Here is a 13,767-nt window from a genome sequence, read left to right as displayed (position 1 = left end):
GGTATCATCTGCACAACTCTCAAATACTATTCCTTAGATTCACCCGAGTTCGAGCTATGTTGTACGCTGTGATATCATTAAGAATCAATACGTAGCTTCGGGCGATATTCTAAGCGCTTTTGATAGAGGTGATGCTCAAGTAGGACAAGTGATATCCTACAAACCGAGTCAATATGCTTGGATGAACTGCTTTGACGGATCTAGATCTTCGATCACTATCTCCATGTATAACCAGAATGATCAAAAGGTTAACTTTAGAGACACTTCAGTATCAATAATGCTCCTCCTTAGTCGAAAAATTTAAAGCTCTATATTAAAAAAAATATATGTTTTTTTGTAAAAATAAAAAATAGGGCGTAATTAAATTTAATCGAAAAGAACCAGCTACCATCGGTTTCTTACGCTTAGCACGGAGAGCAGCCATTCGACCCTTTGCTTCTTGAGAACCCTTTATTAGGGGGAGTCAAACTTTGTGTTTTTGCCTGTCATATTTTGGCGTGTACCCATGTCATATTTTGGCAAGATTTCTGTGAAATTTTGGTGCCATGACCTGCCATTTCAAATATCATCTACCTCAAGGGCAGGACGATCCCAGGGATCACATGGCATTTCCAATAATAAAAAACGTGATCCGACAAGGAAATGTTGCCGTCAGTCTTCAATTTGCTCTTGCACCTAACAGAGCTCAGGAGCAGTTTGCACTGGCGGGAGCCGTCATCACAAGTGCTCCTTAGTCACACTCCACAACGTTCTCAACACACTACTTACAGTACGTAAGCCGTGTGTCCTTCCTTCACGTGGATGTCTAACTAATCCGTTTTTTTAAATAAGAATGACGCTTAACAACGAGAACTGCCCGTCCGCAAAGGTGCATCTTTCTAGAGAGGACTACGGCCTGCTCGTTACCTGGATAGAGATACCTGAGAGCTTTGCTGCAGCTCATGGCACCAGCAAGAAGACCATTGTCTCGAGAGGGGCCCAGAAGACAAAGACGCAGGCTTTCAATGAGCTGGCGGCGTATTTAAACACACACACGAATACATATAATCTTCCTACGCTTACGGGAGCAAACGTGCAGCAGCGCTGGCGAGCATACAAGACGAAGAAGTTCCAGCCAACACTAAAAAAGAGCCGCACGGAGACGGGCCTGGGGATGTCCAAGAACGAGATGAGGCAAGGCTTTTTAATCCAAGGCAAGCTGGACAAGTTGTGCCCACACTTCGCGCGTATGGAAAAGCTGTTCGCTACGAAGGCTAATGCTCGAGCTCCAGCAACATTACAACTAGGTTCGATTCAGCAACATGCTACCGGACGAAATGTGTCAGGATCTAAATACGGCGAGGAGGACAAAGAAACCCATTTTGAAGAGATCAACAGTGTTGATAGCGGTGATGACAGCCTCAACTCAAGTGGAAGTGACCCCAACGACCAAAACGACGATCCCGAAGGACCCGCCGCTGGAGCCGCGGTAGCTGATGTTCAAGATGATGATAACGCAGACGAACAAGAACCTTCCGATTACGAACATGAAGCATCAAGCACGAATGCCCGAGCGATTGACCAGACAATTCATTTGAGCCGACCCCACCTGATGGTGCTCTATGGACTACAGGAGAAAAGGATGAGTTACTCTCCGTGCCTTCCACGCTAACTTTACTTGGCAACGTCGCGCTGGACCTCTCCCCACGGCAGCCACAGCAGCGAACAGACGCTCCTGCTATCGGTCAAAGCGGTCCACATCTAGTAGCCTCTATCAGTACGGAGCCAACTGCGCTTCCGGAAGCCTCACCCACGACGGTTTCGACCACTTAGCCCTCTTCCCAGCGCGGTAGATCGCGCTCGAAGCTATCAAAGAGAAAGTCACAAGCCCCAGATACCAACTCTGGCAAAACGAACCCACAGAAGAAGAAGAAACGTTTAAGTTCCGGCAGCTCGGACTCTATCGACACGACAAAAGCCAAAGCAAATGACTGCTCACGAGAGCAGAGCGTCACTATCATTTGCTTATGCAAAAAACGGAGAAGCCAAAATCAATTACATGAAGAAAAAACTGGAGCTGGACGAAAAAATGTGGAAGGAGCAACGAAACGCAAACAAAGTTCAGCAGGAACGTGACCAACAGCTTCGCACTCCAGAACTGAAGGAGCGCCGAGCTGCGCGTCGTCGTGATATGTTTATGTCACTGGTGGCAGCACAGAAGACTCCGGATGAAATCAAGACGCTTATGGACCTCTATCAAACTGGACTGTAGCCGCCACCATCGAACCCATTTCGAAAGCAAGGTGCCTATGACGCTTGTTAGTTTTCAGTTTTTTTAAGTGTTAGTGGTGCATGCGCTCATAAGTATTGCTTACGATAAATTTCATGGGTTACTAGCTAAGTGCCTTCAACTCTCCTACCATAGCAGTGATGAAAAACAGCTAGCCTCTTCTCAGTATTCCACCAGGTGCACGTCCACGAGCGATGGCTTTCGCTTTAATTCGCCGCCGAAAAGTATACGGGTCTTCATCATCACTATCCGAGTTCTCACCAGCTGAATCACTGCCGGAGCTTTCGTCATAACTAGGCCAGTCATCGCCAAACAACAGCACCATGTTGTGCAGTACTACGCAGGCAGAAAGCCACAGTAGCACTCGGTTCATATCTTCGTTCTGCCGTATCGACACTCGTAGCTCCCTAAGTGAAGACCATCGCCCCTTCAGCACATGCTCATTCACCACACGCACATGAGCTACGCACTTGTTGAAATTTTCTTTCTCGCTTCCAAGACTACTCGGTTTGTACGATGGTACAATTGTATTGTGTGTGAAGTCAGCTGGGTACGCAAAGTCGGCTATCTGATACTCCTCAGGACTGAAAAAAGTCGTTTCGCTCTGTCATTTGATAGTTGCATCTCTCGATACACTGTGCTATCTGAGCATGATCCATGCCATCCACTGTAAAACGATATAATCCGGCGGCGATCGTTGCATATTACTTGTGCGATCACAATGCATCTGTGTTTTCGATCAAAGTAACACTCGCCATCCACAGCAGGCTTTTGCGATAACGGGATCGTAGTACCGTCAATAAACTCCACACAGCCAGGAAATCCTTCGGCTTTCATACGACGTGATATTTGCTTTCGGTATGCTGCATCTGGCCACACTACGAACTCGTCACGAAGATCGTTGAGAGCAATAATGACTCGGGATGTGTAAAGAGCGACAGTTCCTTTTCCAACCCCCCACAACTTTCTTGTGCGACCGAGAGAGGCTCCATTCCCGTTAGTTCCTAGTCTGTCAAGTGCAACCGCGAGTTGTAGCCACACAGGAGCTTGAAAATTGTTGCTTAAGTTGCTAAAAATGCTGTGATTCTCAATCGCCGCGAGGATCTTAGAGAATGTGCTGCGCGTAGTCCTTGTCTGCTGCTTGAAGTCCTCATCAGGAAGCCAACGGAAGACGTTGTGCGCGAAATCAATGCTTAAGGGGAGTCGCTCTCTTGGCCAACGACTAGCTGAAGCAATTCTTCTAGCTCTTCAGTAGGAGTCTCTTCGGAGATTCCCAACAATCCGAGCCCCAGGGTGCCAAAGCCGAGGTCTTCGTCGTTCTCCTCTTCTAGTATCAGGACTGCTTTGAGGTCGATTATCTCCATGACGAACTGTTCTCTCTCGCTCGACCTTTGCATGCTTTGCTTAGTGCCGCACTGGCAGTGCGGAATGCAGAGTGATGGTCGACATGTTGCCTTTCCACCCAGGATGTCAAGTTTTCTTGAACCGCAAGACGGGGTTGCCAACGTTGGGGGCGTGATATATTTTGGAGTGTACCCATGTTATATTTGAAACGATTTCCGTCATTATTTGGTGCACCGACCAGTCATATTTTGTCATCCAAAAGTCAAGTTTGACTCCCCCTAATAGTTTTTTCCGCTTTTGAATGCCTACCCCGTAGCGTCGTCTGACTTCCCCTCGTACTTATTTAATAAGCGTTTCATGTTCAGGTTTCGTTACTTCCCTAAGAAGATAGTTTTCCCTGACATCGACTGCATCTGTAAGGACACCCTTGTGTTTTGCATATCTAAGCGCAGACTTAGCTGCTATCTTCACGTCTGCTACGAAAATACGACCTCCTACATCTGGGACTTGCTCATCACTATTGTAAATACCACCTGTCATAGACTTAATTGCTGCTCTGACTGTATAGGGCTCCCAAGGCGGTCGCCAAAGCAGGCACTGCTGCGTTCACTGCTTTCGACAGCCATCCACTGTCTCTCACATATCTAAATGCTGACGATAATCCCGATTTGATTTTGCTCCAGATGGATGAACCTTGAGCTCGCTTGTAGCCTTTCTTGATTTCATGTCGGGTAATTTCGAGTGGCACGCCTCGTCCTGCTTTACGTGATTTCATAGCCTTCTCTAGTTCCATGGACTGAACCTCTGAAATTACCTTACGAACATCACTTCTGCTGTTAATAGCAACAGCTGTGCTGAACACAGAGGTATTACTGAGATTTGTGCGGAAGTATCTCGTATTAGAATCATCTTTTATGCTAACAAGGTCATGACAAAAATACCTTTTCACAGAGGAAAACCGCAAAATCACAGAGATAGCGTCATTTTCACAGAGCACATAGAGCGGGATCTCGCATTCCACATGGTAACGTGCAAAAGTAATCCAACTCTATGTTGGTTAAGAAATATTTTACTTTATCATAAGAGCCATTATAGCCAAAACTTAAAAGTGCAAGAAATGCAAACATGTTACTACCCGCTTGCATAGCTCATTGTTCTAATTTTTTGTGTAACCTATTATCATTCTCGCAATCACATACACGCCAAGCCGCCCAAATCCGCCGGCAGATATGCATTTGCCTTCATTCAAGCCGCACTGCTACTTCTGCCGGCAGAATTGCACGAGCTTAACCCTTCTACACCGGCATTACGGATAATCCGGAATACAATTTATGGAGGTGTTATTATTCCGGGATCTCTGCTTCGCAAAATCTATCATGTTATTTCCGCATATAGGTATTTGTATACATTAACTTTGGCAGGGTAAGCATCGAACCCGTGACATGATTTTTTGCGGGAAAGGGTTTGGGTTACTGTATAAGAATCCACAAGGCCGGGAGCCATCCATTCCAAAATCAGCGGCCTCCCAGACGGACCAACACTCTCCAGATGGAGAAGCCGTTCAAGCAAATTTGGAGAGAGCTGACCAAAAAAGGCTGGAAATCCAGACGGCCGAAGGGATTGAGCGTCGACTACACCTACGTACCACCCGAGGGAGATGCAAAGGGCGTTGAAGGTGTCGACTACTTCGTTGGTACGCTACCGACTTGTATTGCTGCGTTGAAGGTGCCTAACTGTTGCTGTGTATACAAAGGTGAAGTGAGTCTACTACGCTACTGCCGAAGCCAACGATGGCTAAAGGTACCTCCTCTACCAGCTTCAGGGCTTCCTCTCCAGACAGCAGCTTCTCTGGAAAGTGAGCTACTGACTACTGTCCCCATTACAGGAGCCGGATTGGTGACTAATCATGAAGCGACTATTGCTACTTCTACGGTAGCCCCCCCTCCCCCAGGCCCAGACAAACTAACTGCTGCGAGATTGATATCGCTAATGCCGGGAAGACCTCAAATGGCAAACGGAAGGCTAGCTCGACAGGAAGCAATGCATCGAGCAAGCGGCGCCGGACTGGTATGTAATCGCTGTCCTGGTCTGTCTGTTTGTTGCTAACGTATTCACGTATTACGGATTATACAGGCAGCACTGTTCCGGAGAGTAATGCTCCTGTTCCGGATATGACTGGGGCTCTTCAGGATAATGCCTCACGTGCTGTTTCGGATGGATCCGTTGATACTGCTCAATGCTCAAACGATCACTGTGAACGCCCAGCTCCTGCCATTACCCTCGATGACTTGACTCGGATGATTTCTTGGCTGCTCTTCGTCGAGACCGTCTCTTTGACAAAACCGATGATGAAGAACTCTACTTGGAAGAAGGCAACTGGTTGCTATCTCTCGACTCTGATACCGAAAGAGATGAAGATAGCAATTTGTTGGACAAAGACATGTGTGATGTCGATGACGAAGCGTCAACCGGATCTTTCGAGGAAGATGAACTGGACGATGATGTGACTTTGGTTTGGGTAAGGAAGTCTTGGATGATCTGCAACGTGCTGGATGGGACACGTACGATGAACACACAAATGGTCAGCTACGTCTCGATGCTTCGCCGATGTATGAAGGACCCTTTGGACCTACCAAAGCTGCGCTAGCGTATGCAGATAGCCCCCTGGCAATGTTTTCTTCTTTTTTCCGAAAGAATTGTGGAGGAAGATTGCAGAGGAGACGAACAAGTTTCGAGATGAGTGTGTCGAAGAGGTAGCGCTGTCGATGCATGAACGTGCACGTCTGCGCCGTGAGAAGGCTCCGTCTACTGTAGTGCTGTCAGTGGAGGAGTATAGAACCAAGCTACAACGCAAAACCGCCATCCAATTCCATGAGCTCATTCGGTTCATAGGCTTGTTGATCGCCCGTTCACTGGAGCCACGTCGGGAGAGCCTAAGCCGCCATTGGATAACGAAAGTGGAAGGTGCTCTATGTAGAGGGACGTTTGGTCAATTTCTCAGTCGTGATCGCTTTGAAGAGATCACACGGTACATACACTTCAACGACAACTCGCAACAAGCTACCAGCAACGATCGGGCATTCAAGATCCGGCCTGTGATCCAAGCACTCCAGAAGACGTTTTTCCGCGGGTATCGTTTAGGAGCCAAGATCGCGTTCGATGAGGGCATGATCCCCATGAGGCACAGACGAAACCCCATGCGCCAATACATGTCTGCTAAACCGAACAAATGGGGGACGAAGTTTTACTTGACGTGTTGCGCTGAGACTGCGTACTGTTCAAGGTAAGTTGCTTCCTCTTCCGTTTCGTAATATGCTCAGGATGTTATTGAACATATTACGGATTCGGACTAATAACGGATAATACTGACTATGTTATGGATGGTGCGTTGTAGGTTGGATATCTATTGTGGGAAGGCCAACAAAAACGAGAAGAATGTCGCTCAAAAAGCAGTTATCAAGAATCTGACCAAGGCGTTGCGAGGTCAGCCAGCGCGGCGCTTGATTTGCACGGATAACTTCTACACATCTGTCCTGCTTTCGGACAAATTGCTCTCTATGGGATTCTACCATGTGGGCACTATGCGTCGAGACCGGCTGGGGTGGTGCAAGCAGATTGAGTTCACGCAGAAGACAAGACCAAAGCGTATGCAGAGAGGAACCTACCGTATTGCTCAGTGGCGAAACCGGCCTGAACTCGTGGCGTGTGTGTGGATGGACAACCAACCTGTACGATTTCTAGCTACTGGGTGCTCGACGCAACCTGATAAAGTTTCTCGGCGGGAACCGGATGGCTCTATCACAATGGTATCATGCCCGCGCTTAGTCGTGGACTACCACGAAACGATGGGTGGAGTGGACGTCCACGACCAGTTGCGCTTGCAACGTTACTCAATCCAGCGGTCGGTTCGAATGCGGAAATATTACAAGACTATATTTTTAGGCCTTGTTGACCTTGCTTTGGTGAACGCGTTCGTCGTGCACAAAATCGCCAAGCAGCGCCAAGGGAAATCCGTACCAACACACGCTGAGTTCATGCGGCGGCTACACGTTGACCTCCTGTCGCAAACCCGTGAAGATTTTTTTCCGGAAAACAACGGCGAAGAGCTGTTAGCTGCTCCGGTGCCAAGGCAGCCACACGCCCTGCAGCAGACGAGAGAGAAGAACGGGCAAAAGAGTAGGCAGTGGCTGTGTAAGGTGTGCTCCGCGTTGGCAGGAGTACGAAGCTATGAGAGCAGCTACTTCTGCGGGACATGTTCGCTTTCCAAGAAGGGCCGTGTGACCCTGTGCAACAAGGCGCGACGGCTGGAGCAGGGCAGTGAGCTTACGTGTAGCCAGGTGTGGCACCAAACGTAGCGCAACGGTACTGCCGTCCCTCCCGAGCTGCAGCACAAGATTCGCTTCGTAGCGAAGCGCCGCGTGGACGACGGCAACACCGACGAGGATTTTTTGTAGGATTAAATGAAAGTGTGTTGGCTCCATGAATGATTGTCATTTTGGCGCGAAATTCGTTTGCCCATCCGGTAACTATCTGAACATTTTTGCAGGGTTATATTAATTCAGAGAATTTTGTGCGCTCTTTGTTCACATGCCGTTTTTGTAACAGCGTTCTCAGCCAATCGTAAGCTATCACTTGATGACGTGTCCCTGCAATAGGCTTTCAAAAAGATATTTAGTACTGATTTTTCCGTATACGTTAATTCATATTCTAATTAATACGGATAATCCGGAACAATTTTCGGGGTAGAGGGGTTAAGCAAATCTTGGCAGATATGCGCTTCCTGTCATTCAGAACACACCAATTACTAATAATTCTACTGGCAGAATTGCAGCACTGAAAGAAATCTGCTGGAAGCTATACACTTGCACTCATTTAAGCCATGCTGTAAAATCTGCCGGTAGAATTGCAATACATGTTGCCGTAGCAAATCTGCCGGCGGATACGCACTTGCTTTCATTTCAAGCCATATTATGACATGTACTTGGCTTGAATGCTTTTTTTGTTGCTGGGCGTTGACGACCGCCATAGCAGCAGTGAAATCAAAGCAGGCAGACTAACGCTGCTGACGAATAGACGCGTGCTTGGCAAGTCATGCTATTCAATCTGCCGGCGTAGTTGTACTACTAAGCAAGTAAGTCATTCCCTTTCGTTATACTTATAACACTAGCAAATTTTCTCGCAGATACACTCGTCTATTCTGCCGGCAGAAGTGTATGTATCTGTACTCAGTTTAATTTGTACTACAAGTATTTATTGTACAATTTGCCGGTAGCATAGCTGGGAATAACTTGCGTATCGTCTACCAGATTAGTTATAAGGCTCAAAAACAGCGTAAATTAGCCGGCAGATTTATACCAACTAATGCAATTCTGCCGGTAGAGCGAATCACAATCATTTCAACAGAAGTCATTAAACCCTCGCCGGCCTCTACGGCTTTGGGCTTGCTGACGAGACGTCCGGAACAGTGAACGTCATAATAGCACTGGGCGCCCCGATAGTAAAGCACGCTGATCCCTCACCGCAGAGAATCAACACACAGTAGAAGGGACACTCTTGGAGACATGCCTTCAGGCGCTGTGTAGTGACCAAACAAGAAAACCGATTCGGTGAACACTTCTATCCCTGCTAGCTACTAAAATGGCGGGCATGCATCGTGACGAGAACAGCTGCAATATATCGAGTTGGAGAACGACTGCGTTATCCACGGCAACGGCTTTCTGTGGGGTCGGCCTCATGTCGCTTTGGCCTTTATCAACCATCGTTTTTTTGCCTACGCGGCCAGCTTTGCCGGCAAGTTAAAAACTATAGCTTCGTATCAATGCGGCATATTTCCCCTTGAGCTTGTGGTCGATGTGGCGATGACTTTCGTCTCCTTCGTTGGTAGGCATTCGTCGTCTCGCACCTTTAGCCACTGTAGCACTGTTGTATTGTTGTTATTCGTGTGCTCAAGACCACACTCATACACAGTATTTATTTTTTGGTTTGTGTCATTTTTGGAGTTTATTTTTTCTTAAAGGAGACTTGTTTACACTTAACAGAAAGTGCTGATATTTATTTTAAAGCAAATCCGATAAGACAGCTGGATTCCTTTTAGCTGCCGGTATTATATTAATTGCCTTAACGGTCTGTGAAATGGTAACACGCTCTGTGAAAATGACCCACTCTCTGTGAAATGACCGTTTTCGTCTTTGATTTTAACGCGCTCTCCAAGGTCATAGCCGAGGGCAAGGTTGACTTTGTAAGCACTTGTCTGACTCTCAAGAACGTGTTCAAGCTTGTCATAGAACTCACTACAGTGGAATCCTTCGTATAGGTGCGATTCCATGTGGTTGCCCTTGTAAAAGCGATAATGAGGGTCAGTCTTATAGTCTGGGGATAAGTTCTTCTCCAGTCGCTTGAGACTGACCTTGTACTGCTTCACTACAGGCTCTAAGTTTCTGAGGCGCGATAAGTTGCTCACATACACCATCTTACTGTAAAACATTTATGCATGCGGACGCACAAGATTGCATACAAATGAAAAACCTCATGCTTTGATCTTACCTTTTCTCTACTCCTATGCAAAATGCAAATCTTCCTGCAGATCCACTACTGCTGATCATCTGTCTCGTTAATGAACTGGTTGATGACATCGTCAGATTCGTTGACGGTCTCTTCAACCAGTTGCAGTCGCTCCAACGCTTCAACGAGTTGGTTTTCGTGCTCAGTTGCCGGACTTACCGCAAGCTGGCGTTTAAAGCCGCTTTAAATCACCGAAGCGCCGAGATCGTTCCACGCTGCCGTAGCCCAGTAGATAGCATCGTTTCTAGAGGGAGGATTAAGCTGAAATTTGCCGCCTGAATTTCCTTGACGGAATTGTTGTAGCTGCTCCGACACGTGCTGAACCCAGCGCTTTCGAAGGCGTTCTTTAAGTGGTCGAAACCAGGATATATCAGCTGGTTGGCACACAGAAGTTAATCCAGGAGGAACTTTAAGAAGGTGCACATTTAGCAGCTCTGCATGCTCAAGCACTTCATCAGTCCAATGAGCCGAGAAATCATCCCAAAGCAACAGTACCGGCTGTGCCTCATCTCGATTTGCGAAATGGTAGTCCAGAAAAGCGACGGATAAGCCTGAGTTCCACCACGCAGAGCTGTTGCCATAGATTTGCAGAGCAGCATCACTCTGAATTGTTTGCATTGTTTTCCACAAGGAGTCTCCAAAGCCATGTTGGGCCACGTAGTTGTAGGCCGCTTTGTCGGGGTTGCGCGAGGGCTCAGTCTTAACCACGAAAAAAGGGTCATACTGTTTTCCAGTCGAATCTGCCAGAAACATGCCTGTCAGGCGTTTCTTGTCCTTTCCACCACATCTGACCCACACTGTATTGACACCTTTTCTGTCCACCGTCTGCTTGGGCAGATACTCGAAGCAAATGCCGCTTTGGTCTGCATTGTAGAATTTATCTACACCAAGATCATTTTTTGCTTGCTCTACCTCTTGCCAAAAGTTGTTGGCAGCGTCTTCCATGGCAGCAGGGGTTTTCTGGCCTTGACGAGTTTTTGTTCTCAAAGACAAGCCATGACGAGACAGAAACCCCTGCTGCCAGCACCAACTCCCAGTGAAAACACCATCTGCTACGCCTTCGTCACGGGCAACTTCCTGAGCTTGAAGTTGAAGCATTAGACGGGACACAGGGATACCCTCACCACGTAGCGAATTAATCCACTCAACAATGCTTTCTTCTCCAGACTTGCTGATTGTTGTTGCTGTTCCTGGGGCTCTGTAAGACCTCAAATTTGCCGTAGCGGTGGAGGCAACCATGGCTTCAATGTGTGTACGCTGCTTCGACCACTCGTTGATCCGCTTGCGCTTTGATACGCGTTTTGCTGGGATGAGTTGGCAGTAAAATCTATCGAGAGTAGCATCCATGTCATCATTGTTGTCACGAAGGAAATTTATTACGTCCAGCTTGTTAGTGTAGCTCTCGCACTCGCGTTTGTAGCCGTTTGGCTTTCGCCCAGCGCCACCAGGAGCGCGGCTCCGCCCTCTTGCCATGCTGGCACTTGCAGGCTCTTAATGTGAAAGGCTGGTTGTCTGCTTGCTAGTAGTTTCACCGCGGCTTTATCCTGTGCATAAATAGTTGAGTGGGTAAAAATAGGTAGGTCCGCATGGACAAATGCTCCATAGTAAGGTTTTTTCAAATAGCTACATCATTATGATTGGCTAATTCTGGCGTCCGGATGGACAAAAGGTCCGGATGCACAAATGTTTTACAGTACCGGTCCTACCGCGAACCTTAACTCGGTAGCTGCTTCCCCATTTAATCGCTCGGATATTTAAAAAAGATATTTAATCTTTTTAGACCTTCAAGCTCGTATGCAAACATAGCCGTTGTATATATCGTTCGCTATATTTTTCTTCGTGAAATGACTATATATTTTAGAGATTGTGTATCAGGATTGACTTTATATCGTAGCCATCGACAAAGTTTTTTTAAATTAATTAATTGCCATACCCTTCTAACGAGTTCATTCGTATGAATGCTATTGGGGTAGGGTTTTCAAGGGCTTCTTCGTGTGTCCATCCCATTGGCTATATTGGGCTTGACTTTTTATCTTCGAAAAAAAATCAATTAATTAGGTAAGTTCGGTTTCAGTGCTAATTTCGTTGTCGCTTTCGATTTTGGGCTTCCGCTTGCAAACACGAATGTGCCTTATCGTCGCAGCTCTTTTGATAGGACAATCGTGCTTCGCGTGTGCGCTGGTAGTAGCGCTTTTGCGCTGCATTGATGCGTTCCTGTTAGCTTGGTATTGCTCAAGTGAGTACGCCATCCTTGTATATTACTAACTTTATATTTATCAGGTCAAATAGCAAAGAATTAAGAGTTGCACGACTCAATGACATCATTCATTACTTTTTTTGTTTTTGTTTCTCCTTGTGCTACGTGAGCATTGTTGTGGTTGAGTTTGTCGGTGAGCTTCATCAGCGGGAAGTAGCGAAGATAGCTCGGTCAAATCTTGTCGCTGAAGTCCAGCGGTAGAAGCCTGCTCGACCAACTCGTGTTGCGGAACCTCGGCTGCATGTTAGGTCATTGTTCGCTGTTAAGCTTGTAACGGTGTATCGTTCTTTGCTTCATCGATCATGTCGTCGAGCTTTGCTTTCCAATATTGCGATAATGACAGAATTTTTCCCACCGCAACGTCAGCACCAATCATCCGACACACGATAAGCGATCGGCCAGGAGCTCTTATATATCCTTTTTCGTCTGTTGGGTTTTCTCCAAAGGCCAAAACAATGATTGTAATGATCGCCAAAATGACAGGTACGAAGCATTGTACGTTGATGATCCATCGTCTATACCCCGCTCTGAAGAGAAATTAGCAACAGCATATCCCAATAGGGTGAGAATACGTACGTTATATTTCAGCGCTCTAAAACCGGTTTCGCCAATGTCAACGCGAACATGACTTTGTACCACCACCAGCACGTTCACAGGGCCTCTCCCTTCTGCTGGTTCTGCTTCATCCACTCCGCCAACTTCCCTATCCGACAACCCCACACGCCGTAGCCTCACTCGCGCCGCTCCCAGCAGCTTCAAATCACTCGTGTCGCTAACACCTTCCATCACGTCTTTCTCCGTCAGCCACGCCCCGGCGCCTTTCTCCGTCTTCGCCAGGAAGAGCTGCAGCTTGTCTGCATCGACTTCTTTGAAGTCGTTCGGCTTCTCCCCCTTGATCTTCTCTTTTAGGTCATCCACTGAGTCGCTCTCGTCCACTCGCACGGAGAAAGCACTTCCCGCCACACCAACAATCGCACAGAAGAGCATCACCATCGTTCCTCCGACCGGCGAATTCTGAAATGAGGAAGAAGGGCGTCATTAAAAACCGCATCTGTTGTTGAAAAAGCTTTAAACCTACCCTCGATAATAAATAACGAGAGGAACAAAAAATGACGTCGTAATGTTCTAAATATTACTACTCACGTCGTTAAGTACGCCGCCTCTCTCGCCGGCCTTGCCGTCCTCGCTCGTTGTCGCCGGACTCTTTGCAAGGACTACTACTACTGCTGCTGCTCCTGCTGGCGACACCATCGTCACTACTTCTGTACCGGGGTACGTAGCCCTAAGTGTACCCCTAGTTACATGAAGTATGACACGTCATACTTCGGGATATTTG

The 13,767-nt window shown here is 47.2% G+C and overlaps 3 protein-coding genes across 3 annotated transcripts; 2 read left to right on the top strand and 1 right to left on the bottom strand.

Moving 5' to 3' along the window:
* Positions 1-832: 832 nt before the first annotated feature.
* Positions 833-1,577, top strand: PITG_15988 (uncharacterized protein; the record flags this gene model as incomplete). The annotated part of the gene is made up of 2 exons (XM_002897729.1): positions 833-1,468; positions 1,500-1,577. The coding sequence occupies 2 exons, from the start codon at positions 833-835 to the stop codon at positions 1,575-1,577; spliced, it is 714 nt and encodes a 237-aa protein (XP_002897775.1).
* Positions 1,578-2,038: 461 nt separating this feature from the next.
* Positions 2,039-2,251, top strand: PITG_15987 (uncharacterized protein; the record flags this gene model as incomplete). Its single annotated transcript, XM_002897728.1, has 1 exon — positions 2,039-2,251. The coding sequence occupies one exon, from the start codon at positions 2,039-2,041 to the stop codon at positions 2,249-2,251; it is 213 nt and encodes a 70-aa protein (XP_002897774.1).
* A 10,588-nt stretch (positions 2,252-12,839) lies between these two features.
* On the bottom strand, positions 12,840-13,424 carry PITG_23063 (Crinkler (CRN) family protein; the record flags this gene model as incomplete). The annotated part of the gene is made up of 1 exon (XM_002897727.1): positions 12,840-13,424. The coding sequence occupies one exon, from the start codon at positions 13,422-13,424 to the stop codon at positions 12,840-12,842; it is 585 nt and encodes a 194-aa protein (XP_002897773.1).
* Positions 13,425-13,767: the final 343 nt, after the last annotated feature.

This window comes from Phytophthora infestans, genomic scaffold (genome assembly GCF_000142945.1).
Source record: "Phytophthora infestans T30-4 supercont1.41 genomic scaffold, whole genome shotgun sequence".
NCBI classification, from domain to species: Eukaryota; Oomycota; class Peronosporomycetes; order Peronosporales; family Peronosporaceae; genus Phytophthora; species Phytophthora infestans.
Note: the sequence above shows the minus strand (reverse complement) of the source record. Positions and strands in the feature narration are given on the sequence as shown.